The 24,440-nt window shown below is 27.8% G+C and overlaps 19 protein-coding genes across 19 annotated transcripts; 8 read left to right on the top strand and 11 right to left on the bottom strand. All coding sequences in view use genetic code 6, as the record gives it.

Moving 5' to 3' along the window:
• Nucleotides 1–2: 2 nt before the first annotated feature.
• On the bottom strand, nucleotides 3–530 carry SS50377_25498 (uncharacterized protein; the record flags this gene model as incomplete). The annotated part of the gene is made up of 1 exon (XM_067909330.1): nucleotides 3–530. The coding sequence occupies one exon, from the start codon at nucleotides 528–530 to the stop codon at nucleotides 3–5; it is 528 nt and encodes a 175-aa protein (XP_067764151.1).
• A 38-nt stretch (nucleotides 531–568) lies between these two features.
• Nucleotides 569–2,149, bottom strand: SS50377_25497 (PHD-finger domain-containing protein; the record flags this gene model as incomplete). The annotated part of the gene is made up of 1 exon (XM_067909329.1): nucleotides 569–2,149. One exon carries the CDS (start codon nucleotides 2,147–2,149, stop codon nucleotides 569–571), a length of 1,581 nt encoding a protein of 526 aa, XP_067764150.1.
• Nucleotides 2,150–2,192: 43 nt separating this feature from the next.
• On the top strand, nucleotides 2,193–2,510 carry SS50377_25496 (Thioredoxin domain-containing protein; the record flags this gene model as incomplete). Its single annotated transcript, XM_067909328.1, has 1 exon — nucleotides 2,193–2,510. The coding sequence occupies one exon, from the start codon at nucleotides 2,193–2,195 to the stop codon at nucleotides 2,508–2,510; it is 318 nt and encodes a 105-aa protein (XP_067764149.1).
• Nucleotides 2,511–2,557: 47 nt separating this feature from the next.
• SS50377_25495 (uncharacterized protein) lies at nucleotides 2,558–2,905 on the top strand (the record flags this gene model as incomplete). Its single annotated transcript, XM_067909327.1, has 1 exon — nucleotides 2,558–2,905. The coding sequence occupies one exon, from the start codon at nucleotides 2,558–2,560 to the stop codon at nucleotides 2,903–2,905; it is 348 nt and encodes a 115-aa protein (XP_067764148.1).
• A 6-nt stretch (nucleotides 2,906–2,911) lies between these two features.
• SS50377_25494 (uncharacterized protein) lies at nucleotides 2,912–3,616 on the bottom strand (the record flags this gene model as incomplete). The annotated part of the gene is made up of 1 exon (XM_067909326.1): nucleotides 2,912–3,616. The coding sequence occupies one exon, from the start codon at nucleotides 3,614–3,616 to the stop codon at nucleotides 2,912–2,914; it is 705 nt and encodes a 234-aa protein (XP_067764147.1).
• Nucleotides 3,617–3,843: 227 nt separating this feature from the next.
• SS50377_25493 (uncharacterized protein) lies at nucleotides 3,844–5,586 on the top strand (the record flags this gene model as incomplete). Its single annotated transcript, XM_067909325.1, has 1 exon — nucleotides 3,844–5,586. The coding sequence occupies one exon, from the start codon at nucleotides 3,844–3,846 to the stop codon at nucleotides 5,584–5,586; it is 1,743 nt and encodes a 580-aa protein (XP_067764146.1).
• Nucleotides 5,587–5,596: 10 nt separating this feature from the next.
• SS50377_25492 (uncharacterized protein) lies at nucleotides 5,597–9,775 on the bottom strand (the record flags this gene model as incomplete). Its single annotated transcript, XM_067909324.1, has 1 exon — nucleotides 5,597–9,775. The coding sequence occupies one exon, from the start codon at nucleotides 9,773–9,775 to the stop codon at nucleotides 5,597–5,599; it is 4,179 nt and encodes a 1,392-aa protein (XP_067764145.1).
• A 37-nt stretch (nucleotides 9,776–9,812) lies between these two features.
• Nucleotides 9,813–10,463, bottom strand: SS50377_25491 (uncharacterized protein; the record flags this gene model as incomplete). The annotated part of the gene is made up of 1 exon (XM_067909323.1): nucleotides 9,813–10,463. The coding sequence occupies one exon, from the start codon at nucleotides 10,461–10,463 to the stop codon at nucleotides 9,813–9,815; it is 651 nt and encodes a 216-aa protein (XP_067764144.1).
• Nucleotides 10,464–10,602: 139 nt separating this feature from the next.
• Nucleotides 10,603–10,989, top strand: SS50377_25490 (uncharacterized protein; the record flags this gene model as incomplete). The annotated part of the gene is made up of 1 exon (XM_067909322.1): nucleotides 10,603–10,989. One exon carries the CDS (start codon nucleotides 10,603–10,605, stop codon nucleotides 10,987–10,989), a length of 387 nt encoding a protein of 128 aa, XP_067764143.1.
• Nucleotides 10,990–10,998: 9 nt separating this feature from the next.
• Nucleotides 10,999–11,538, bottom strand: SS50377_25489 (uncharacterized protein; the record flags this gene model as incomplete). The annotated part of the gene is made up of 1 exon (XM_067909321.1): nucleotides 10,999–11,538. One exon carries the CDS (start codon nucleotides 11,536–11,538, stop codon nucleotides 10,999–11,001), a length of 540 nt encoding a protein of 179 aa, XP_067764142.1.
• A 256-nt stretch (nucleotides 11,539–11,794) lies between these two features.
• SS50377_25488 (WD40 repeat protein) lies at nucleotides 11,795–12,667 on the bottom strand (the record flags this gene model as incomplete). The annotated part of the gene is made up of 1 exon (XM_067909320.1): nucleotides 11,795–12,667. One exon carries the CDS (start codon nucleotides 12,665–12,667, stop codon nucleotides 11,795–11,797), a length of 873 nt encoding a protein of 290 aa, XP_067764141.1.
• Nucleotides 12,668–12,799: 132 nt separating this feature from the next.
• On the bottom strand, nucleotides 12,800–13,366 carry SS50377_25487 (uncharacterized protein; the record flags this gene model as incomplete). Its single annotated transcript, XM_067909319.1, has 1 exon — nucleotides 12,800–13,366. One exon carries the CDS (start codon nucleotides 13,364–13,366, stop codon nucleotides 12,800–12,802), a length of 567 nt encoding a protein of 188 aa, XP_067764140.1.
• A 54-nt stretch (nucleotides 13,367–13,420) lies between these two features.
• SS50377_25486 (Ulp1 protease family protein) lies at nucleotides 13,421–14,500 on the bottom strand (the record flags this gene model as incomplete). Its single annotated transcript, XM_067909318.1, has 1 exon — nucleotides 13,421–14,500. The coding sequence occupies one exon, from the start codon at nucleotides 14,498–14,500 to the stop codon at nucleotides 13,421–13,423; it is 1,080 nt and encodes a 359-aa protein (XP_067764139.1).
• Nucleotides 14,501–14,554: 54 nt separating this feature from the next.
• SS50377_25485 (Transmembrane domain-containing protein) lies at nucleotides 14,555–15,559 on the top strand (the record flags this gene model as incomplete). The annotated part of the gene is made up of 1 exon (XM_067909317.1): nucleotides 14,555–15,559. One exon carries the CDS (start codon nucleotides 14,555–14,557, stop codon nucleotides 15,557–15,559), a length of 1,005 nt encoding a protein of 334 aa, XP_067764138.1.
• Nucleotides 15,560–15,573: 14 nt separating this feature from the next.
• SS50377_25484 (uncharacterized protein) lies at nucleotides 15,574–16,014 on the bottom strand (the record flags this gene model as incomplete). The annotated part of the gene is made up of 1 exon (XM_067909316.1): nucleotides 15,574–16,014. One exon carries the CDS (start codon nucleotides 16,012–16,014, stop codon nucleotides 15,574–15,576), a length of 441 nt encoding a protein of 146 aa, XP_067764137.1.
• Nucleotides 16,015–16,223: 209 nt separating this feature from the next.
• On the top strand, nucleotides 16,224–18,668 carry SS50377_25483 (uncharacterized protein; the record flags this gene model as incomplete). The annotated part of the gene is made up of 1 exon (XM_067909315.1): nucleotides 16,224–18,668. One exon carries the CDS (start codon nucleotides 16,224–16,226, stop codon nucleotides 18,666–18,668), a length of 2,445 nt encoding a protein of 814 aa, XP_067764136.1.
• Nucleotides 18,669–19,002: 334 nt separating this feature from the next.
• On the bottom strand, nucleotides 19,003–20,988 carry SS50377_25482 (uncharacterized protein; the record flags this gene model as incomplete). The annotated part of the gene is made up of 1 exon (XM_067909314.1): nucleotides 19,003–20,988. The coding sequence occupies one exon, from the start codon at nucleotides 20,986–20,988 to the stop codon at nucleotides 19,003–19,005; it is 1,986 nt and encodes a 661-aa protein (XP_067764135.1).
• A 149-nt stretch (nucleotides 20,989–21,137) lies between these two features.
• SS50377_25481 (uncharacterized protein) lies at nucleotides 21,138–21,932 on the top strand (the record flags this gene model as incomplete). The annotated part of the gene is made up of 1 exon (XM_067909313.1): nucleotides 21,138–21,932. One exon carries the CDS (start codon nucleotides 21,138–21,140, stop codon nucleotides 21,930–21,932), a length of 795 nt encoding a protein of 264 aa, XP_067764134.1.
• A 334-nt stretch (nucleotides 21,933–22,266) lies between these two features.
• Nucleotides 22,267–24,384, top strand: SS50377_25480 (AAA-4 domain protein; the record flags this gene model as incomplete). The annotated part of the gene is made up of 1 exon (XM_067909312.1): nucleotides 22,267–24,384. One exon carries the CDS (start codon nucleotides 22,267–22,269, stop codon nucleotides 24,382–24,384), a length of 2,118 nt encoding a protein of 705 aa, XP_067764133.1.
• Between the last annotated feature and the right edge of the window lie 56 nt (nucleotides 24,385–24,440).

Here is a 24,440-nt window from a genome sequence, read left to right as displayed (position 1 = left end):
TGTCACTCTAATTCCAATTTATCATCAGACTAAAAATAAACTATTTACTATTCTTTTTCTTAATTATCAATATTCTTTAGTATAATATCTGTCCATAAACTGAGTTCTTTTTTCCACTTCTTAACTCCAGCTTTATATAGCACATGGCTGATTTGGTCACGTTAAAGATCAAATAGTGGATAATCTACGCTATTTTATATTTTTTAAAACCTAGCCTGTTTTGAAAATTATATTTTTGTGCCATTAATTTCCCGCGATAATGCGTACGGCCCAGGAGTGTCATTTTTCACATTAAACCTAGATACCTGTGACTGAAAGAATGAAGAAGAGCATATCTTTAAATTGCAACCTTTCCGTTTGACTTTTTCAGATTTAACTGAAATTTACTAAATTGCCTGATGTTCGTCTTTAATTTCAGGAAAAAATAACGGTAAATCTGTTATTTTATTAGCTTTTTAGATTTAAATTTGCGACTGCAGTGCACGTTGGAAGCGGCAATGCGAGATTTAAATCTATGGAAGTCTCTCCATTTTATATATCGTTAAATAATTACATAAAAATATCAAATTCACTTCCTATTAATGGTTTAAACGTTATTAACTTAAATACACCCTAATAAATCCACTCCCTGGTCGAGGTTAAAAGCTGGTTCCCTGTTTCGTGGAGTTACAGTCTTTTTCCCAGTCTTCTCTAGTACTATCGGCTCCCGTTTACCCCCATTCTGACTTACCGCTCTTTAAAGTCTAGCCTCACGTAGCCACTCTTTCAAATAAGGAATTTTGCAAATCTCACAATAGTCAGAAAGAATTTTTGAACCTAAATATTGCTCACCCTATCTGAAAACTGTTTTTTCTGCAGCACAAACGAGTGCACAGAATCCATGCACGGCATGCTAACCACAAGGAAGGAAGAATTATGTGTTGTTAGCTAAGTATGATTCAATAAGTTAAACAGAAACACGAACTTCTTACTCCTTCAAACAGTCATGAAGCTTATTTAAATCTAGGTCTAAATTATCTATGTCTGTAAGCGAGTCAACTGAAAGCAGGTTATATGGGTTAACTTCTGCATTTTAGCAGAGCTAACATTCAAATTATTGGCCAGAAACATTCTCCTTAAAAATAAAAGGAACTAGAAAAGTTGGCAGTTTAAGCTGCATTGCACGCTAGTCAGTTTTTTAATCATCAAGCCTTAATAAAAGATCATAATCTAAAGCAGTAATTTCTCTATTGTAGAAATTTTAAACAATTTAAGCTCTATGTGTTTGTAAAGGTTTAACTTGCAGCCTTTTAAGGATCAAATTGCGTTTGTTTATTACATATGTCCCTTTTTCAAGCTAGCATAAACACTGGTAGCAAAATTTATCTGCTGAAAATTATTTTAGTGCATAGTGCTTTCCAAGTTTAGAATGGCAGCAACAACATTAATCTAGATTATTTGTGTCAATTTTACTTATAGCATTTGTAGAATTTTTTTGAGCTTTTCCTCCTTGATAAATTTTATCTCTGCCATCTTTCCACTCTTAACGACAGTAAATACAAGTTTCTTTAGTTTTCTATTATTTCGCATTTGCTAAATATATGTAGAGACATCTTTCATGTAGTGAATTTCCACAAGTCCCACAAAATGGGAGAGTCGCGGGATCATCAGAATCAATATTTTCTAAGCATATTGCACAATATGTCTCTTCTGTTATCTCATTTCTGGGCGTGAACCTTGTCGTTTCGTGTATAGATTCATCTTTAACAAGTTTTTTCGTCTTTTGACTAGATTATTTCAAAAATTTACATTATAGAATTCTATCCAGCTCTAAATCAGTCCAAGATGTCTAAAAGCATAGTTAATCTTTGATTGGAATTTTAAATTTTCGGATATTTAAGAATGCTATATGTTCGCAAAAACAATCTTACTTACCTTGAGGACAAGTACACTGGTGAGGTGAACCTAAAATTATCTTAAAAGAACGTTTACGTTTTAATAGTTCCATAAGTTCTTCAATTGGGGTTGTTGTATCTACTTATGGAATTTCTTGTAAGGAAAATGATAAAGGTCCATGTTATGCCATTATCATAAATTTTGCATTCTATGCAGCTATCAGCTGTTATATTTATTTAGCAGAAGGCTTTGAAATAAACTATGTAGCACGCATTAATAAATAATAATTAATAATTAATATTAAATATATAGTTAAAATGTTAATTACTCTATCTATTGTTCTAGATTTCTCTAGGTATCATGATATGTAAATAGAAGACGTTTAAAATAAGATCTTATTAATAAAGTTTGCACCTTCGTGGTGTATTGGTTGCGAAAATTTTAACTCATTATACAATAATTTATCTTTTCAAAATGAATACAAACATATTATTTTTAGCTAAATTTATTGTGTAGAAAATCAAGATATTTGTGATCGATATAATATAGTATAGTTGCCAAGTGTAATACGACTTTATCAAGGTATATCCGAATTATGCACTGATCTAAAAAATTTCGAAGAGTGCATTCACTGAATATTAATATTATATGATATTATCATATTTTACTTTTTAACCTCTAAATGTAGGTTCCTTTTACACATCCAACAGATTTATCAGCACCTATCTCTTACAATTCCCTTTATAATTTACCTTAGGCTATTAAAGATTTGAAAGATAAAACCTCAGTATAAAGCCATTTTAATAAACGTATTGAATTTGAACAATCTATACGTCCTATTTTAGCATAATAGTTAGCGCTCGAATTAGATTTAGCTTCTCATTCATAAACTTAGGTACTTACTCACTCACAAAAGATATTGTTAGGTTATGATAATTATATTTGCGATACTTATTTTTCTAGAGCTAGGGCTCCAACTAGAACACTTGAGGATATTATTAGAGAAAAAGATAGCTCCATGGTATTGTGAAAGAACTCATTATTTTTATTTATTGTTATTTTAGTTCTCATGTTTTCTTTTATGCCTGTATCTTTTTAATTATTAATGTGTATCTGTAAGTGACTTAGTAGAAGTAGTAATTTTTCCTTCTAACTAATCTAAAGTGGTAAGAAATTATTACGGTAATGATTCAACATTAGAATCAACATCTATAGAATTCTCTTATTTTTGTAACTCTAGCATATATTCATCTTGAAAAATATAAACTTATGACTCTATAAGATCTATTTTAATTTACATTTTATCCAATTGTGCGTTTGCTCCATCAACTGTCATTCGTATAGCCTTTAGTTCTATAATATTTGTTCGTAATTTATTTTTTAATACCTTATACTTGTCCTATAAGCTTTTAAGCAATCGTAGCTCTTCGTTAATTACATTGTTCTACTGCTCCATATTATCCATTTCAAAAACCTAATCATACAATGGAACATCAAATTTAGGATCTGATTAAATTACAGGTTTTACTATTTATGTTTATGTACGTTATTATTCCCTATCATTTACCTTAGATAACGTTGAATTACTTTTTTTCGTTTTCCCATGAGTATGAGTTAGATTCGGAATAAAAAATCGTCCTCTAACCTAGTGAGATTACACATAAATTTCTGATAATGATGGGATATCTTTGACATCAATTGACTTTAACAAGTTTATTGCTTTCGCCATGTCCCTATTCATTCAATTTCGCAATCAGGTAATATATCTTATTTATAATCCTTTTAGATATTTAAATTTTAATCTATAATTTATTATTTTGTTATATTATATTTAAAGTTTACTTATGCAATCAATTACGCAAAATATTTACAAAATTTGATACTAATAATTTTTCATATATTATATTTTAATTTTTTAATATTAGGTATTATATAATTATTGAATCAATTGGTGAAAAATTTAAAATAATGACAGAATTTGCTTCCTCATTATTACATTAAAATATGGATAGATACTTAGCACCACATTTTTATAAACAATCCAATTTTGAATAAATTACTAAATAGCTTATTAATTCCTTCTTCGCCCCATAAGGATATTTCTACAAAGTTCCTAATTTGCTGACTTCACCTCCCAAATCTTTTATAAAAGAATCAATTTTATTCTTTTCACCATCATCATAATTTCATTCCCAATTAATTCTTCACTAAAATTACTCATCTCAGCATTTTACTGCACCATTAGCGGATTCAACTTCTTATTTTCACTCGATTTATGCAGGTTGTGTATCATCCTCTTTATTCGGAGATTTTATTTAGCTTCTAATAGAATGTTCCAAAAATGCACGTTTCAGTGTTAGGTCTGATAATTTTGAGTTGAAAAGCTATCGAAATGGTGCACTCTAAATTTTAGAAAATTGGAGTAAATGGAATGGAGATGATTTAAATTCTTAAGGACTGTAATGTATTTCCACTGGTAATGGCGTGAGAAAAGTTGTAATTGTCAAAAGCAAAGAATTTGTAAATATTCTATGCATTTAAACTATTCTGAATGATATTGAAATATGCTAATGTAATTAATGCAGATGCGTAAATTAAAATATAGAGAATATGGAAATATAAGAATGTTAACAGTTTTAAGCCAACCTTTACTCCAGCAATAGAAATGCTATTCTAGAAATTTTCTTATCTTCAAATAAAGATAATTCTGATGCTATGGATTATTACATGCGATAGGCAGCTTTTTATTTACTGATTTAAATGCAACATTTTCGACATATAGTAAAATTACCAATATTTTTATAATTAATCAAAAATATGAATTTATTAATGAAAAATAATGTAGGAAATTAAATTTTTAGTTTATTTTTTGAGTAAATTACAGCATTTTTAGAAAATTATATATATAGATTAAAGAGAGCTTATGCTGTAAGCAACAATGGAAAATAAAAATTTGACACCCCAGATAAGGTTTATTTTAAGATAAATACAATGATTATTTCTAGTTTAGATTAAATCTTGTTATTTATTAATGAATGGCGGCTGATTCTTAACTATGAAGCATTTCAAAAAGTATACGCTTCTAAAAATGAGTTGTTAGAGTGTATACTAAGTTTCTAAAGCATTGTAAAAGGTACATAGGTAAATATTATTTACTAAAATCTTTATAAAAGTAAATCTATAGATGATTTTAGAGAGGAAGATATCTGGGTTAATGCATAAAAAGTTTCACATAGAATATAATAATTGTTTGATAATACTGTAACATAAGTTCATATTAACACCACTAATGTTCGCACTTTATATAAAAAGGCTTCAAATCTTGGTGAATTAAAGTCATTTTATATCTCATCAATTATATAGTTAATTAAACCTTCAGTGTAACATATTGAAGAGAAAATTTAACAAAAGCGATATTTAAACTTTTTTGGAATAATGTAAATAGATTATGATGTATTAAATAAATTTTTCGGGTCATAACCACCAGAGATGAGAGAAGCTAAGAATTTACGCTATTCTAACTATAATAATAGACTGTTAGCAAGTGGTATAGAAAATACACCTAAATATAAGCTAAGTTAGCCTACATTAACGGAAAATTGGCTTGTCATCGCAGATGCTCTAAAAAGTTAAGTATTTTGGATTTTGGTACTTATAGCAGCTTTTGTAATTAGTTTCATTAAACACTTTACACTTTGGATATTATAGTGATATTTATATTTCACTGAATCAATAATTAATCTCCTAATAGCTTATGCTTACTAAACGAAATTTATTATATATTACCATTATCTGATAATAATCCCTCAAATAATAATTTTCCGTCAAAAGATATACAAATTTCTGCTATATTATCTGAAATTAATGATATTCCACTAATCTCTTATTTATCTGGAAATGTGATATATAATGTGCTAATACTAGCACAACTAGAGTAACCTTGGATGTATTAACCACTTATATTTTTCATGATTACAATCCAGGGTTTATTCTATAATAATTCATATGCCGGATTTTATGAGTCAGAAATTGTAGATTCGTTGATAAAAATTTAAGACGTCATAAGGTTGGAATAAATCTATGCAGAATACTTTTAGAAATTAATCTAATCTTTGCCATTTTAAAATAATTAAATAAGCGAGACTCCAACCTATTTAGTTTCACGATAGTATGATAGTATATCAATTTATAACGTATTGCCTTAAGGTTAATAAGAAGTTATATACGTTAAATTTTCACTATTTATTTTCTAATGAATAAGTTGTATTTGATTATTTCCTCTAGATAACCTAATTTCAACTGGTTAAAATTTTGACTGAATGAATTCATAAAAGTTGCCTGATTGTTATGCATGTCGCTACAATTCTTATGATGCTTTAGAGATACCCTGCTTAATTAAAATAGGAGTATAAACACACACATCCTGAATAAAATTTTACTGAATTTGAGTTATATTTCCTTATTCTGAGAATCCAGTGTACTATTATAAATATTCATTTGTCATATCAGGACTAAATACACATTGTGGTAATATCACACCAGGAAATGGCTACTATATTACACCATTGACAAAAATTAAAAACTGTCTCAACGTGTTGTCCAGTGATTATGCGAAATTGTTAATCATTAAGTGTGTTATGGTATCGGTTTAGTCGTGTTTGAACCATAAAGTAGCTTTGCATAGTGTATTTCTCTGCTTTCCATTCAGTCTTTAGGCAAAAAGCAATGGTTATGAAAGGTTTTAACCAATTATTGTAGTTTAATTCTGTTCAACTTTCTCACCACGACTGAAAAATTCAAAATCTTGGCCAGATGGTTATACCATGTTAACTTGAAGAAAATTTTTATTTTGAGTTTATAGCTAAATATCACCTATAGAATAGCCAGTTGAATTGTAACTGAATGTGTCTAAAAGTAGTAAAGTAATGCTAAAAGTTGAGTAATCTTCAACTAAAAATCCATTGTTTTGCAATTTTAACGAATTTGGTGTTAGTTTTTTAGTAAGTGGTGTTTCTTACTTCGATAACTATGGGGTTTAGTAAGTAACTGGTTATTAAGTATCTTAGTTTTGATAAATTAACTTTTCTAATATATCTTACAAATCCATATCCTATCGCAACAAAATAAAGTCAATTTAGTCTAATTTATTGTTAAACTAACCTAATTCTGAATTTTTAACTACTTCATTATTGAACTTAATCTGTATATCTTTTGTACACTTGGTTTGCTCTTTTGGGCAATTGTAATTTAAAATTTTCATTGCAGTAACACGCAAATGCTATGAAGAAGTAATAATAATAGAAGAGGTGACTGTATTCGCAGTAGTCCATTATTTTCTTGAATCTTAGTTCCCTAAATTTTAGTATAGAAATAAATTCAATATAGCTTCCGGTCTATCTGTTGAGCTAATACTAACATCATCATTAGGTAAAAGAATTTAGTGCCCTTAAGAATCAAATAGTAAAATAGAATTTAAACCAGATTAATTGCCACCATAGTTGCTAAGAATATCAATTTCAATTTAATCTTTGGATTTTCTTAATCTGATACTTTTTTCTAATTTAGGGGTACCCAGTCTAGGCGTCTTAGAAACAATAGATATGGTTGGTTTTTTAAATACAAGAGAATTATCCGGTGTAATTTAATTCAAACTAATAGGCAAATAACTAATACATTCTAAAATGCAACTACTTTAGTATCTAAATCTTCTTGTTATACAGTAGTCCAATATTACATCCTCGAATGGTTTTGTTGAAGGAATATTAATCTACCAAATTTTTGCTTTAAAATCTTTTGGCAATCCTACTCTCATTCTTCCTTTGCGTTAATCTTAAGATAACACATATTTCATTTTTTCATTATATAGAGTAAATATAAAGAACGGATTACTATTTTGAGGTATTTACTCAATTATTATTCTCTAATTTTCTTGTTTTTGTACTTCTTATTTATCTTAAATACTTTTATGAACGATATAAACCGGATTTTTATCTGCAGATAGTAGATTAGGAACAATTGTACCCATTGCATCTTAAATTGGGTAAACATTTAAAATCTCTATAATGATAACATTGAGTAAGCTTAAAGTTTCTTACTATTTAATTGATTTCATGGTCTGCAATTAACTTGTTGATAATGAAATCTTCAAAGAATCATCTAAATTTCTACTCTAATCATTAATTTTCATAATTTTTGGCAGCTGAGTAGGGAGTCCAGTAATTTAATGCTCACCTTAATGTAATAATGGCTTAGGTGTAGCAGATGGAACTCTATTTTTAACTCTTTCGCCAGATAATGGGCGTTTAGCTGATAATAGTCTTCGTGGTTCTTCCACATGATTTGATAAGTTAGACTAATATTACTAAATTTATTTTGAGTAATCAATTGATACTTTTAGTGATTAAAGTCCTGATTATTCTCCTAATTAAGCATCTTTTAGCACAAAAAGTACTTCTTATTTTTCTTTAGGTGACATAACCTGCATTTGCTAAACTAGTGATATTATTTCAATACCGTTACCTTTTAACGACTCATACAATTACTCGCATCTATTAATATCATTTTATGTATGCTGATTCAAACTTAATAAATTGTTATCAGCTTCCTACTAATAAATTGTTGCCTAGCTATTTTATCTTGCGGGTTTTGGGAGTTTCTTAATTTTCGACAAATTATGTTATTTTTTCTGCAAACTAGTTTGATTGCCCTCCAGGTCCTCCTACTCTTAAATAATGTCAACACCCTAATTCTAAAATATAATTTCGTTTTTCTCATCCAAAATAACTTCTTTATCTGCATTTTCGACTCCCAACTAACCATCTTCAGCCATATTTTCAATTTTGCACTCACCCACATAATCCCCCTCAATTTATTCTTCTTCATCGCATAGAATCATTTGCGTCTGCGTTTTGGGCTCAACCTCTCCTGTTCCACCAAAATTGCTATCTGGGAGCTAGTCCATAGCGTTAAGCAGCATAAAGAGTGTCTCTGGTATTTGCGCCGGCGAAAGCCTGTAATCGTAATCTTGCTGGTTTGCTAGAGATAGCATTTTGAACGACTGCGCGTAGTTGTCCTCTGGCTTTTGTTTGTCGTCTGCCAAGTCCGGGAATGCGTTCAGGTCACCAGTTTGCGCCAAATTATCATCAGATTCGTTGATTTCCTTCGTGATCCCGAACTCAGTGTCGTCTAAATTGGCATCAAAATGGCTTTTCTGTTCCTCTGGTTGCTGCATTGGTGCAAACGCATTTGGTGGGTTGTGCATAGCCTATTCCAAAGAAATTTCATTTCCTAAATTGTCTAGAGTAAAAAGTGACGCTTTCGGGGCCAAGGTTTAGTCGTTCACTTACTAATAGTGTTAATCTGGTTAATTTTGGTCTTTGTCAGGCTGAAATTGGTGTTAGTTTAGAGTCTTCTAGTCAATGAAACTCTAATCTTAATAATTATTTTGATTGTTTTAATCAGAATATATCTCCTATTATTTTAATGTGCCTATGCCAGTTTACTGGTCTTAAATCTTATACTAATTTGCTAAATCTATAAGTGTATCTTCGTAGTTTTCCTAACCATATTAGTTCTAGACTGTAGGAGATATATTTTACTGTACAGCGTAGACAGGTTAAATAGCAGTGTTCAAGTTAGCTGTCTCATCCCATTTTTTAATATTCTTAACCTTTTATTCCTTATCAATTAATTTTCTATTAGCCCCGCTATTGTAAACAGAAAATTATTTTTCTAATTACTTCTCCTTAGTTTACTCTTCTGCTTCTCTTTGCTGTTTTAGTGCTCTAGATTTCTCCGACAACTTTTATAAGTACTATTAGTGTTAGACAAGTGCTCTTGATTTTGTACTTGGAGTTTACTATTGATATGCCATTGGCTTCAGCTCTTCTGGATCTGACATTAAATTTATACAGTATTTATAATATTATATAAATATATCACTATAGATTATTTAATAATTTTTTAAGTAAATTATAAGAATCGTTGTTTTATGTCTTCAAAATATTATATAGAACAAGAATTTCTTATAATTCTAGTAAATTTATAGACTATAATATCATATTTACGTTAATGTTTTGTAACTTTAAACTTTCTATAATTAAATTATTTTTTAATTAATTTTTAATCATCACCCTTGCATCTCCTATATTCATGTTACTATCAATATTATCCTCAATTTAAACTTATTCTGCACTTGATTCATCAAAATCATCTAATTTATCGTTTACGGTTTTAATATTTTCGTCAATATCTATCATAGTCTATAAAAACTTGGTTCTAATTGTCATTATAATAGTATTTTAATCATAAAGACCTTAATAAGCATTTTCAACTACATTATTTTCTTCACCACAATAGCTACCATGAACTTCCTCATTATATTCCATTAAGCAAAATTTCGTCTATTTGGCTTCAGTTGGAATTACAGTTTCACTATCATCATTAATTAAATCAAAAAGTGTTTCTGGAATTTTATGAGGAGAAAGTCGATTTCCTTTATTCTCAAATTCGATATAGGTTTGATCATCCTTTTTTGAATTTTTGTTACTAAATAAATTAACAGTATTATCATCAACAGAATCGCTCATTTAATCAGGTATTGGTGGAAGTAGATCAGAGTCCATTTTAAAGAAAAATAAATATTAATAATTATATATAAAATTTATATCTAAGTATAATCATAAAATATATTATAATATTATAATAAACCGATAGCAATATATTAAAATGTCCGAAAATTACTCATCAGATGGTTACAATAATTATTCTGATTATTCGGACAATTAGTCAGAAGAATAATCACATATTAGTGAGAAACGAACTGAAACAAACTAATCACGAGTCCAGTTCTCATAAGATTCTACTATTAATATGCAAGTTGGGGCAACAGGAACAGTGTAGATTATTCCAGGCCCTAATAAGACCTTTTCGATTAGTTTTACAATAAACAATGACCCAAACCAATCATTAAGTTTATCGATAGCAGATGGAGTTTGCAAAGTTAATGCAGAGAATGCCCTTATTTAACCTTCAAATTTTTCTTTACAACCTCAAGCCGAATAATAAGTTAATGAAAGAGATCCATCACTTCTGTATGGTTACAAAAAATTATGATTGAGCCTATCACATCACTACTTAATCAATTTGTTGACTATTAAAATCCTACTAACACGTCGAATTTTTGTAACTATCAATCTCAAAAGCTAAATCCAAAGATATATTTTAATCTTCTAGCACCTAGTTTATATTCTAAATTGTTAAATCATTAAATTCTAAGCTTTACTTAATTTCTTGCAACTCTAAAACCATTTCATCATAATCATACTTTTTGAGTTCATCACTTAAACTATTTAATATTTCAATAGTCTGATTTTGGCGAATGAAGTTTTCGACTTTAAATACTTATTTTTCTATCTCAATGGTCATATTTGTAAATGTTGTTTCAATTTTTTACTGAATTTTCTTACGAACAATTAAGATTTATGCTTTATCCAAATCAGTTGGAACTGATTACACCACTTATTGATCTAACTGAGCTATGAGAATTGACTATAGCTTGACTTCTTATTTTAAGAGATCTCTGACCTTCTTAAGTTTCAACAAAGTAATGTCAATGCTGCTTAGGGGTTGAGATTATTAGGTTTAGGAATCTTAAGCTCCCATTTTAAGTTATTCTGATCAGAAAATATTATATATAACTATAAATCATACTTTAAATTTATCATTATCCTCTAAGAAATGTATTAAGTATATTTTAAAAATTTATATTACATGTTATTTAACTTTAAAAATATTATTATTTATACTGTTAATCCTGTCAATGGTTTTTATTTCTCTCTATTTACTAAGTTTTTTACAGCACATAAATAATTACTATCAATCAATTCCTGCTTGATGTTTTAAATAATCATCATGATCATCATACATGTAAAATTTCTAGAATATCCCCATGAATCAAGCTGCACCACTCCTTATTTAACTCGCTCCACCCACAATTGTCCGCTGGTTCACCACAGTTGTAACCCATGATTGCTTTTCCCCCCTCCCAAATTAGTGCATTACCATCCTCACCAACGCTTAAAAGTTGATTAGCACAAGTTGGGTTCCAAGCTATGCCGTTTACCTCTTTTTCATGCTTTTCTAAGTTTAAAACATGCTAGACATTTCGTAAATCGTATATATGTATTTGATTATTGTTATTACTGATAATCGCCAGTTAATGCGGGTCGAATTTATTGAATTAGACTCGCAGTGCTTGATTATCTAATTAAGTTATTTATTATGAAATTTCTATCTTTCGCCTATCAAAAACACGAACAGTACCATCTGACGCACAAGAAGCAAATATAGAAGGATCAGCAGGTGAAAATGAAACATCATTTATAGATTTCTCATGTGCTTGAAATGTGAACTCAAGTTCCTCTCGGTTAATATCCCAGAGTGAAATCGCGGTATCATAAGATGACTAAATCACAAGATGAGGCTGGATCGTTGACCAGTCAAATGCAGTAACTGGTGCTTAACGCCGCTTTTCATGACGAAGAAATGATTTCTATGTCAGTTTCTGCTTACGCTAATCCTAGTTTATTGAGAAAATTCGCAGCATATCATTTGCACAAATTAGTAAGTCTTAGTTACTCGTTTAGTAATTAGGATAGAACATTGCTTTAGTAACTGGAAATTGTAGATTAAATGAGTCAAGTTTTAAAAGTTGCTGGGACTATTTATTAAATTAGATTACTTCAACAAAGTTTTTGTGTTCCAAATCACACGAGCATATAGCTAGACGCATTTATTAATCTTCGCGTAGTGACCAAGCGTGAGCAAAAAGTTATGACTGTGTTTTGTATTAAAAGATTCTACCAGAGGCGTGCATATTTCAGAAAAGGAAAGACTATATATTAAATGTATAATAATAAAAATATCAGAAAATTAATAAGTTGTTTAATTATGTTATACAGGTTTATTAGACAAACTCTGACTCCCAAGCAACAATAAATTTTGCTGCAAAAACTATTAAGTCTATCGTATTTTTAATCAAATCGGGATGGTCTTGAATAGAATTTTTGTTATCTCGTATAAAAGTTTTAAAAGTTAAAATAAGTATAATGTAGCCTCTATTATCATTTTTAGATGTCTAAAGGAGATAAACAAGACCTTGCCACTAAGTTAAATCGTGCTAATAATTGATTGATAATTATTAATCCAAACAAATAATTTAAAATTTAGAAAATTCTGAAAAATTTGTATCATTGCTACAGTTTTTATCTAAAAAAACACTTTTTGTAATAGTGTTCATCTTACGATTGAAGAATAGTATCATATAATCAAGATAAATCTCCATATTCTAATTTATAATTATCTCATTTGGTAATATTTTAGAGTCTTATAGTTTTGACAGGTTAAAATTACTTTATTGCTATGTTTTAGCTTTTTCAGACGTCGATAAATTAAAAATGCGCAGTGTTGACACTAATTTACTTAATTGCATTAAAATATTTTAATCCTAATATAATTATAATATAATTAATAAAATTAAAAATATTCAATTTGTTAAAATCTATATAATCTTTTTTCGCCATGTTGATGAGTTTTGACCGCAAATTTCATCATTACCTTAATTGCAAAATAAAATAAATGCAATAGTATACACACCACAATCAAATCCGTTATCTTAAACTGGCATATAACATGCATAAAAACATAGCTTTAGAAAGTATAGCTCTGAATTCGAGAAGTTTGCTTCAATTAACTGCTATAATTTGAACTCTAATTATGGAATATAAATAAAGTCTATGATATGATTATTACTACTAATTTAAAGATTTTTAAGTTAACATGATAAATTAATTATTTGCTAAGAAATATCATTTTAAGATTTCATAAAGTTTATTATTTGTGGTAAATTGAAATAAATCTGATTCTCTATTTCAGAATCCTATGTATAGGTAATTTAATAATCGATCTTATTCTATAAGTTATTTTAACATCTATATGAACTCTCATCTTAATCTTAAATCTCTTATTCATCTGAACTACACTCTAAATCTATAATCTCAAGTGATTATTATATAATTTTTCCTTTTATCTAATATGGGTAATCTTTAACATATTTAATGTTACCATTTCGTAGTAAAACTTAATATGCATCAAAGTTATTAAAATTAATAATAATTTAATAATAATTTTCATTAATAAAAGCTCGTAATGCACTAATACAATTTTGTCCATCTCCTATTGAATCACTAACCAATACAATTTTAAACTATAAGTTGACATGTACACCATACCAATGGCTATTAGATTAATTAATAATAATATTAAAATAGTTTTTATTGAAATACTATGTTTATGCATTAAACCATCTAAGAGCAGATGGAAAATTCTAATTTTACACTAACCTGAAAAAATGTGATGACAGTGTAGAATAATTTTATGTAAATTAGCATAAAATTTCATCATCTAACCATTTAAATTTAGTTAACCGTTGATATGATTAATCCGTAAGTATTGTATTATTTTTTCGTGGTATATCCATATCATATGCACATGCTAGTTTTGTTGCCGCAATTGACCTTTATAATGCATGTATAGAACAGTATAGCTCTACTTTGTTTCGTTTCATTTTGTTAATAATAATATTTATATATCGTATTTTATATATAGTTAAAATTTGAAAATGTTACCTGCTAGAACACCAGGAAATCATACAAATACACCTCATATTTTAACCTAATAACCAGCCTAATATAATGTTTAATCAAATGGATAATAATAAATGAGACTGATGCCTTCTTAATCTCAGTATGAACCATCGTACGTTCCATAAGTACAATAACAAATTGTGTAATAAGATTAATATCCATAAGTCTAGTTTTCATAGCTAAATTATGCACCATAACCATAAACATTTTAATAATATTAACCATAAATTTAATAACCAGTCTAGCAGTAAATTTAATATCAATAATAATACTAATAATAACCACCTCAGTTTAATTAACAACATATGTAACAGCCCGTATTATATTAACCATAAATAAATCAAAATACAAATAATTAACAACTTTAATACTAAACCTAAGTGACACACCATGCTCCTGAATATATTCCAAATTAACAAAACTAACCATTTAAAATATAACAACCTATATAAAATATATAAGATAAATATATACCATCTGTTTTAAATGCTACAAAATCGTAATAGGAAGAATTTTACAATATAAAATCTAAAACATTTTATGAATTTTTAGTTTTCGGCCATCCTAAAATCTCATCTTAATTAGAGGTGCAATAAGAAATTTATCGAGCTACAGGGGTTTAACCTGATTTTGTTAGATAAACAAATTAAGGTTTAATTTATTAGGTTGAAAACCCCAATGACTTAGTACAAATTTATGAAAAAACTCCGTTTACATTTAATGGAAATGATAGATAGTTATGTGGTGTGACAAAAGAGCCAATATGTGTAGAGGATGTTAAGTTTTAAACAGCTTCAGTTCCAGCCAGATAAGCTCCATTTATTGGATTTTGGATTATTTTAATATCATTGTTTGTATTATGGAGTACATTCTTTGGTAAGGAAACTGTTGATAATGGTATAATTTATTTAGTAATATCATTGATACTGACTTTAGTCGTAGCAATATCTATTGTTGGGTATTGGCTTATTAAGAAATGAACGTAAAATATTTTTCACTTATCTGAATCTTTCTTGCATGCATTTAAAAGATTAAGGACAGAATCCTTTTTGGGTCTTCCTCTTCTTTTGGTGAGAGTTGCCTCACCTAACCCAAATTTTTCATTGTATTTCTGAGCCCAAAATAAATAATTATCATTTCCAATTGCAATTTCAAAATTTTTAATGCTATCATTAATACGTACTCTCTTAACCACACGAATCGTGTTGTCTTCTTTGAAAGCTTGAATATATTTAAAAGAGTCTCTATCATACTCCTAATCAGTATACTCATGTATAGGAGTATCTGACTTAACATCAGATGAAATAGAGAAATCTTTTTCTTTATCAACATGAACTCGGATTGCTTCTTCTTCATCAGAAACAACAAAATCGCCCATTCCAATATATTAGCGAGAAGGTCTCTCCCCAGATTTGGAATAGACTGGACGATTCATGCTATAGCTTTGTGAATATTAATAATTAGTGTTAATAGTCTAGTATGTGTTCTGATAAGACTAATACTAATTATAGTAGGGATCATACGGATTATTAGACATTAAGGAATGGAAATATTAGGGATTATTAAAAATTATTCAATATAGAAGCTACATAATATTAATATTAGAAATATTGCTATACTTAATATATCCCATTATTTTATATAATGCTATATATTCTGAAACTAATGACAGATGAAATCGAAAAATATGATCTCTCTTTATCTACGCTTTAATCTTCTTAAACACATCTTAATATCACGTAATCAATAAAATATATATTATAGCCAACTTTCACTGTATTTAGTCAAAAAATTTCAAACTTTTTAAATTCTTCGCTAAAATAAATTTCTAACACACAATAATAACTTTTTGCTAAACGCAAATTATTTGTTCTTTTTGAATAAGATCTCAATTGCAATCCTACTACTGATCATCTTATACCAAAAGATGTTTTTCCAATTTTCTAAACATAAATCGCCAAAATTTTGAAATTATAGCAAACACTTTTTAATGAAGAACTGGCATAATAGATTGAATTTCTGATTCCTAAAATAGAAAGTAAATTGTCCTAAAATTTAGGAGACTTGATCAATTTAGCTGACTCTTTTGGTCTAGCTTTAGTTATTGCGTCGTAAGAAAACGTAGATATGTAGAAAATTATGACAAAACTTTAGAAGCTTTCGATAGATGAAAAAATTAAGCTTCGTAAAGAAATTATTGTTTTAAGAGAACAAATGCATCAAAAACGACGCATAACAATGCTTTTTAAGACAGATTTTGATAGTTAAAATTCATCTAAAATTAACCCACGGAAAACATAAGGTGATAGGATTGAAGATTTAGAAGAAGAAATTTAAAGACTCATAATGGTTAAAGAATAAATTGAAAAATCATATATGAAAGAGTTAAAACTGCGTGAAGAAAATTAAATTAGACGGCTTTAACTAGAGAGTGAAGTTTAAGAGAAGGATGCGATAATTGATAGGTTGAGATAAGAAGGTGAAGCTTATTAGGTGAATTATTAAAGACTATAAGATGAGAATAAAGGTAATCAAAAATAAATTATGGAATCAAAATTTAAATAATAAATGGAAAGTAAGTCAGCTAAAAAAACAGTATTTAAAGATGGACTCGACCAAGAAATAGACAATAAGAGCGATGGATATGATGAAAATATAATAAATATGGAATTTTAAAAAATGGTTATTGAAAATTAATAGATTTTAGAAGCAATAAATAATAATAGTGGGTAGTTGTAGCCAGTTAATAATAGTAGCTAATTCTCAGGATCATTTAATGATTCTTTTGTTGAAAAATTAAAATTGTTACCAGAATCAGAATAAATTAGGATATTACTTTAAAAATTGTAAATACAAGAAAAAATATTGTAAAAACGAGACATCAAAAGCACCGAAATAAATAATAAAAAGTATGCTAGTAAATAAAGTTCATAAAAGTTAATACCATAATAAAATAGTGCACTGCGTAATAAAAATTCATTTGAATTATCTATTATTAATGTTAATAGTTAAAAATAAAACTAAATAAATAGTTCAACTTAATCTTCTAATAAATCTAACTAGCGTTAACTGCGTCCTTAATGTGATGCGGAATATAATGAATTCAAATAATTTTTAGAAGACGAAAAAACCCTTGATATTAGTAAATATGCTCTATTAAAAGCGTAAGAACAGCTATTAACTAGAAATATATAAATATAGGTTACTGATGGAATAGATAATTTCTTTATAGCGGAAATAGCAGACTTAATCGGATAACAAGTTGCATTAAATATTATTTAAAGTGATAAAATTACAATTAATAATGTTGTAGACGTAGATGGTAAGCTTTATATAAATGGTAAACAAATACCTTTGCGAAAAAATTCCCTAGGATAATATATTGATTAAAATAACAACATCATATAAATTAATGACTGGTATTTTAAAAATAATATGTTAGTAGATCTATATGGTTGTAAAATTACAGATTAGTCTATTATTGAGAACTAATGGAACGAGGAAATCAAAAATTACAACGAATTTTTAATTAGTAAAGGCAAAAAGTCTTAATAACATTAAGGTATTATTTCAGCGTAAGAAACATTTACAAACATATTTAATGAATTTGGAATAATGCTAGATGAATCATAGTTTAAAAATATATTCGATCACATCTAATAAATGCTGTAACGTAGGTAAATAACAATAGATAAATGGAAATAATATGAAAATTGTAAAACAGAAAAAATGCTATAAGGAAATTAAAGAAATTATCAACAGCTTTTAAGAAATAAATTATTATTTAATTTAGCATTAATAGCAGAAACTAATGAATTTCATTAATATTTTAAAGAGGGTGTAAAATAAAATTTACCAATTAGTTAAAATTAGCTAGATTGGATATAAACAAAATCTAAGCTTAATAATTCATGCTAAAATCCAAAATAATCATTTAGAAAATAATAAAATTAACCAAAGGAGATCCTAACTGTGAAATGTTAGTACGCTAATTAAATCTAAAAACAAGTTATGTTTAACTTTAAGCAGGAATAAATAGAACCTAAATATGTATTTAAATAGAAAAATCTATTCCAAACAACATAATGAATGATATAATATAATATTTTATTTATCAAATTAGGATACTAAAAATATCACTTTCATATGATATAACTGATATTGATTAGTATGTTATCTAATTTTCAGCATTCATAGAGATGACAGTCAATCATTTTTCAACTCTTATTAAAATCAAATTAATTCTTAACTAATATATAATATTTATTACGATATAGAATTTTAAATGGAAGGTCAGCTTCATAGTATTCTTCTATAATTAGGTGAAAATAACCAGCATATGTAATTATAATGCGATACACTAAAGCAATAACTTAAAGATATTAAAGATTATATTTAATAAAGAATTGAATGATATTTTTTTTCACTGGTGCGACTTCATCATAATTATTTCTAACCGTAACGCATCTATAGTCTTTCTATATTATAAAATAGTTTTTGGAATATCCTGTTCTTGAAATATTTTACATACTTAATTGACTTTTTTTAATTTATCTTTATCTGCTAATATTTCATGAAACCTAAGTTCGTTTGTAAGCGACAAAATCTACCTATTAAGATCTTAAATATAATCCCGCATGTACTCTTCTACATTACTAAATATAAGCTTTATCAGTTATAACTATGCTTTCGTAAAACTTTTTTGTTTCATCAATTCACTAAAATCAAGCTATATCAGTTTCGATGCCTATTCTCCTTTCATGAACTGCTTCTAAATACTCAACAAACTAGTATAATTATCGTTCCCACTTTAAGCTAATTTGGTATTTTCCCTCTGATAAATGATATGTTTTGCCATTGTTGTATCAATCTACCCGTGTTAAACCTTGATGTCTAAAACTGCTTATAAAAACGACTTTTCAAGATTATAGCATCCAAGTAATTGTTCAGTGTCAATTTCAAGGAGCAGATTCTTAAAATTATCACTAGTAAATATTTTGAACTTTTCCACAGACACTGAAAGCTCGGAATTTATGACATCCCGTTCTTCGTTATTTTCCGTTTACGTTCCCTGAAATTCGTAATTTCTTGATTTTTAGTTCAAGTTATAGTTTGCGGCTGCCTAAATTTAGTTGCGCTGGTTAGATATTGTAATTTTGCTTAACTTAATCTACTGGTCTAGCTGTCTATTTTTCTCGTTTAAGGTTATAGACTAAGTGTTAAAGAGCCCTTTTAATGCAGAAATTTAGTTGGTAAACTTCTAATTCAGCACCTAGTTCTCTTGTGTTTTAGCTATTGCTATACGTTCAGATTTTTCTTGCTCTTATTATAAAATTAAATTTTCAGCAGTTAACTTCTAGTATAATTACTGTTAAAGGACTTCTGTATCTCGTAAATCTTTTAATTCAGTAATTTATTTGCTGATAATTCGTTCAAATTCTTATTATTCGAGTTTAAATACTTGATCCTACGCGATAATTTCGATTTTCAGATTTTCTATTTATTAATTCGCTTATTTTTCGCAATTTTTAAGCCGATTAAGGTCAGAATTAGAGGTTTTGAGCTCTTCGATATACTCTTAAAGAGCTTCATTTTTCATTATTAAGTTATCTTTTTCTAATTTTATTTATTGACCTTTGTTAAAAAAATTTATCACGAACTTACCACTTAATGTTGCTAGTTCCTAAAATTATGAGCTGAAATACTGATCAAACTAAGACAGCTAAGTTTGCAAATAAAATTTTATATTAATTACAGAATTTCTTATATCGTCTATATTAAACTGAACTTCAGATAAGGTATCTATTAAGGAGCTCAAAGCCAACTTATTATTGTTAAATGATATAGTTATTTGATTCATTTCAGTTTTTAGGGTTTGTTTCTTAGTCTTGATGGTTTGGATTTGGTCCATTTAACTATCGATTAGCGTATTTGCCAACTGAAGCTCAATCTTAATTTCAGAAAGGTTCTATTCCAAATCGCAAACTTAATTTGTGAGCATAAAAACCTCATCCTAGTATTGTAATTCTTTATTACTTAAGGTATCAGTGGTACGTGTTATAGTTTCCAATGTATTTCTATGCTCAATTACTAAATTATCATATTTAATTTAAAGGTCTAAAAGTCTCTGGTTAATATCTATATTTTCGTCTTAGTATTTTTACAGATCGATTAATCCATCTTTATCAAAATTGCAGATTCCTAGGGAAATGAACTATTTCTTATATGTTTCAATCAGAATTTTTTATTATTTTTGATCCGTCTTTAAAACACTAATGGTATTTTGTAAATCAATAATAGTTTTGTCCTTTTTTAATGATTATGTGAATAAATCTGTATTTTTAGATTATAGGTCAACCACTTGGCTTTAGATGAACTCTAATGCATCATCAGAATATATATCTGCCATTTTTATATTTTAATTCTATTAAATAGTATCATATAAAATAATAATAAATGGAAGTGAAATAAGTTATACCTATTTCATTTTCTGAATCATGTTTACAAGGGGTCCCGATGAAATTTGATTCTTAATAATAAGAAATTATTATATCTGATATGAAAATAAAAATATATAACGGTGATCTTAAAATAATATAGCAAACCCAATTATAAAAATTAATGAATATTTCTATTGATACTCCAGATATTGTAGCTTCTAAAAGTAGTGGTGATCTTTTTTCATCATAGTATTAATAAATCTCAGAATGGCGATTCGATACTGATGTTTTTATCCCAGGGCCTTAAATACTTAAAAATATAATTATTACGTCGCCTTATTTTAATTTACTTTTTAAAAAAGCTGATAAATGTTTATATTTAAAAAGTTAATAGCTCGAAACCCTAATTAAAATTGATTTATACGAGCCTATATATTTTTGCATTATTTTATAATAAACTACTTAATTCATTGCATTGGTATTGACTGCTATTAGATTTCCTGGTGGATACTATGGATCTTAAGGTGGAATAACCAGTGGGCATGTTCATGTACTTTAATTTAGTAGCGAGTGCTAGATTACTGAAATTATTGTATAAGATAAAATTAATTAAAAAGAAGAAATAATATTAGACACAGATACAAATTGCAAATAATTAGATGTTATATAAAAAGAATAAATATTAACTACAAGAACAGAATTTCCTAACGACCTTAATAAGGAATTCTTTGAAAAAGCATAAGAACTATTAGAATGCGAGTAAAGCAAAGAAAGTAAAGTGTTATTAGACAATAAATGTTCTAATAAGATTTCTTAATTATATGACTATTTTATCTAAGAGTTAAGTAAAGATCAACCAAATCCTGGAGTGTTAGAGTAAATAAGATTATTACTCTAATATTATGACAAGTGATATAATTTTCATATATAATTTAATAAAATTTGTTTTAACTGCTCAAAATACAATACAATAAAATATAATTTATATTAAAAATATTTACAACATTTGAGATACAGTAATTCCTTATTTCAAACAAAAGAAATCATGTAAAGCAATTTATAATTTTAATATATTGTCGAATAAATAATACTAGTTATGGTAAAACTATAATCGTCAAGTTTTTATAAAATTTAAAAGGAAATAAAGTAGGAATAGTATTAATAATTAGAATTAATGATATATAGTATTTTGTAAATTATATCAAAGGAATATTATATATAATTATATACAAATTTACAGATTCATAATGATAATACCATTGCCAAATCAGCTTGTTTATAATGAAATTTTACCAGTCGAAGAAAACAATTTAATAGAATTTAAAGGTATATAAGATGTTAAAAGATTCCCAGATGTTATTGGTAGATATTCCCGTGAATATCTAAATGCCTTTTTGAATTCTCACGGTGGATAGCTTTGGTTTGGTATCGAAGATGATTCCCGCGTTAAGGGAATATTAACAGATAGTAAAATTCGTGATTCAATAAGATTATCTATAGATGCAGCTGTCGCATAATTTATTCCACAAGTTGATGCAGATCTATCTGAGGTTCATTTTATTAATGTAACTCTACCAGATGATTATGAAAGTGAAATATACACTCTATCAAGAATAAAACCATGGGAGCTAGTAAACAAAGAGTCATAAGAAATTTTTTAAATGGTTGTAATAGTTGCGACAATACATCCTGGTACTGCCCCAGTATATTTTACTACAAAGTAACATGAAGCAGCTTTCTTTAGGCGTGATGGAGGAATAACAAAAATGACGACTGACACTATTGTGTAGCGAATGTAAGAAGGCAGGCCATTCTTTAGTTAGAAGGCGATTAACAATGAATTAAGCTTTAATATCAGAAAGGATATAATAGCACAATGTATACAATTTTTAGCTAATGATGAGCCTCCAACTAAATTAATAATTTTATTTGGCTTAGTATCAGTAGGAAAATCGAAACTAGCGGAACATCTAAAATAAATAATTATCAGTGACAAAGCACAGTTTCCTATATAAAGAAAAGCCTTTTAAGCAAATTTAAAAGGAGTTAACGAAAAGTTTAAAAAAATTGATGATATTTTAGTTTAACTTATCAGAAGTATGAAGCCAGAATAAGATTTAACATTTGTAAATAAATAACTAGTTTCACATTTACTTAACCCTAGTGAGCACGCTAAAAATAATATATCAGCGATAATGAAGGAAGGAATTATAGATTAGAAAGAAAACATATCAACCAATACAGAAATATTACTTAATATATTTAAAAATGTAGCTGCAGAAACTTCACCATTTGTGTTGATACTCGAAAATGTAGGAAACTGTTAATATATTGAGCAGATAATTCCGGCTGGTATAGATTGTTATATTATCCTTACATCAAGGTCTTAACTTTAACTAGAATATTAAGGCCCTGCTGTTAATTCGTTAGAGTTATCAGTTCCCCCACTCTCAGAAGACGAGGGTGCTATATTAGTTATAGGGTAGTTAGGTGTTAGTTTAGAAGAAGGTAGGGAGATTTCAAGGCTTTGTGCAGGGTTACCGCAAGTATTACGACTAGTATGCTAAAATTCAAAACTTTATGGTGTTTAGCCATTACAAACACTCAGATCATTAGGGCATTCAACAGTTAGATTAGAGAAACTGTCACCTGGTTTAGGAAAACTATTATCTGGGTTATCATAAACATAATGCCATGTGTTATCTACATTATCAATATTTCCTGGAATGTTCTCTGAGGATGCTAGTTTCTATATTTTAGACGTACATTCATTATTTTAAAATGAATCAGCAGATCAAAATGAATTCATTAGTTTAGTTTAACTAGGTATAATTGACAAGATATAACCTCCTTGTATAGGTTTGCGTTAACTAAATTGGTTTCATATTACCCAAGCTATTAGAGAATACATCTTTTAAAGTGCTAATAAAATTGACGTTATGGATATTATGAAAAAATATGTTACCTATTTCACAATATTGGCTATATAACTTAACAATGATTTCAGATAATAACCTAATTCTGGTAAGAAACATGCTAGTACGTTATTCAAAAAAGTGACAGAATAGTAAATTAAGAATGGAGTTAATGATATGTTTCTAACGTACTCTAAATCATTTTATGTATGTCTACAAATTCTTGTATATATGATTAATGATCCTAGGTAGGACATTTACAATTTCGCTTGCACAAAAAGTATTAGCCTCCTTAGCAATATTAATATTTTTTCTCATTATTTTACATCTAACATAATTGATAAAATAGAGCAAGTAAATGATGGAGTTTTAAATAGAACAATAGATACTCGTTATTCTCTGATTGATGCGGATTTAGACTTTAGCATTTGGGAGTGCATTTTCTGTTGAGTAAAACTTTTACTTATATTATTATATCTATTATTACTAAATCCTAAAATTTTAAT

The sequence above is a fragment of the Spironucleus salmonicida genome, chromosome 5 (genome assembly GCF_000497125.1).
Source record: "Spironucleus salmonicida strain ATCC 50377 chromosome 5, whole genome shotgun sequence".
In the NCBI taxonomy this organism is placed as follows: Eukaryota; Fornicata; order Diplomonadida; family Hexamitidae; genus Spironucleus; species Spironucleus salmonicida.
This window is presented reverse-complemented; position numbering and strand designations above follow the sequence as displayed.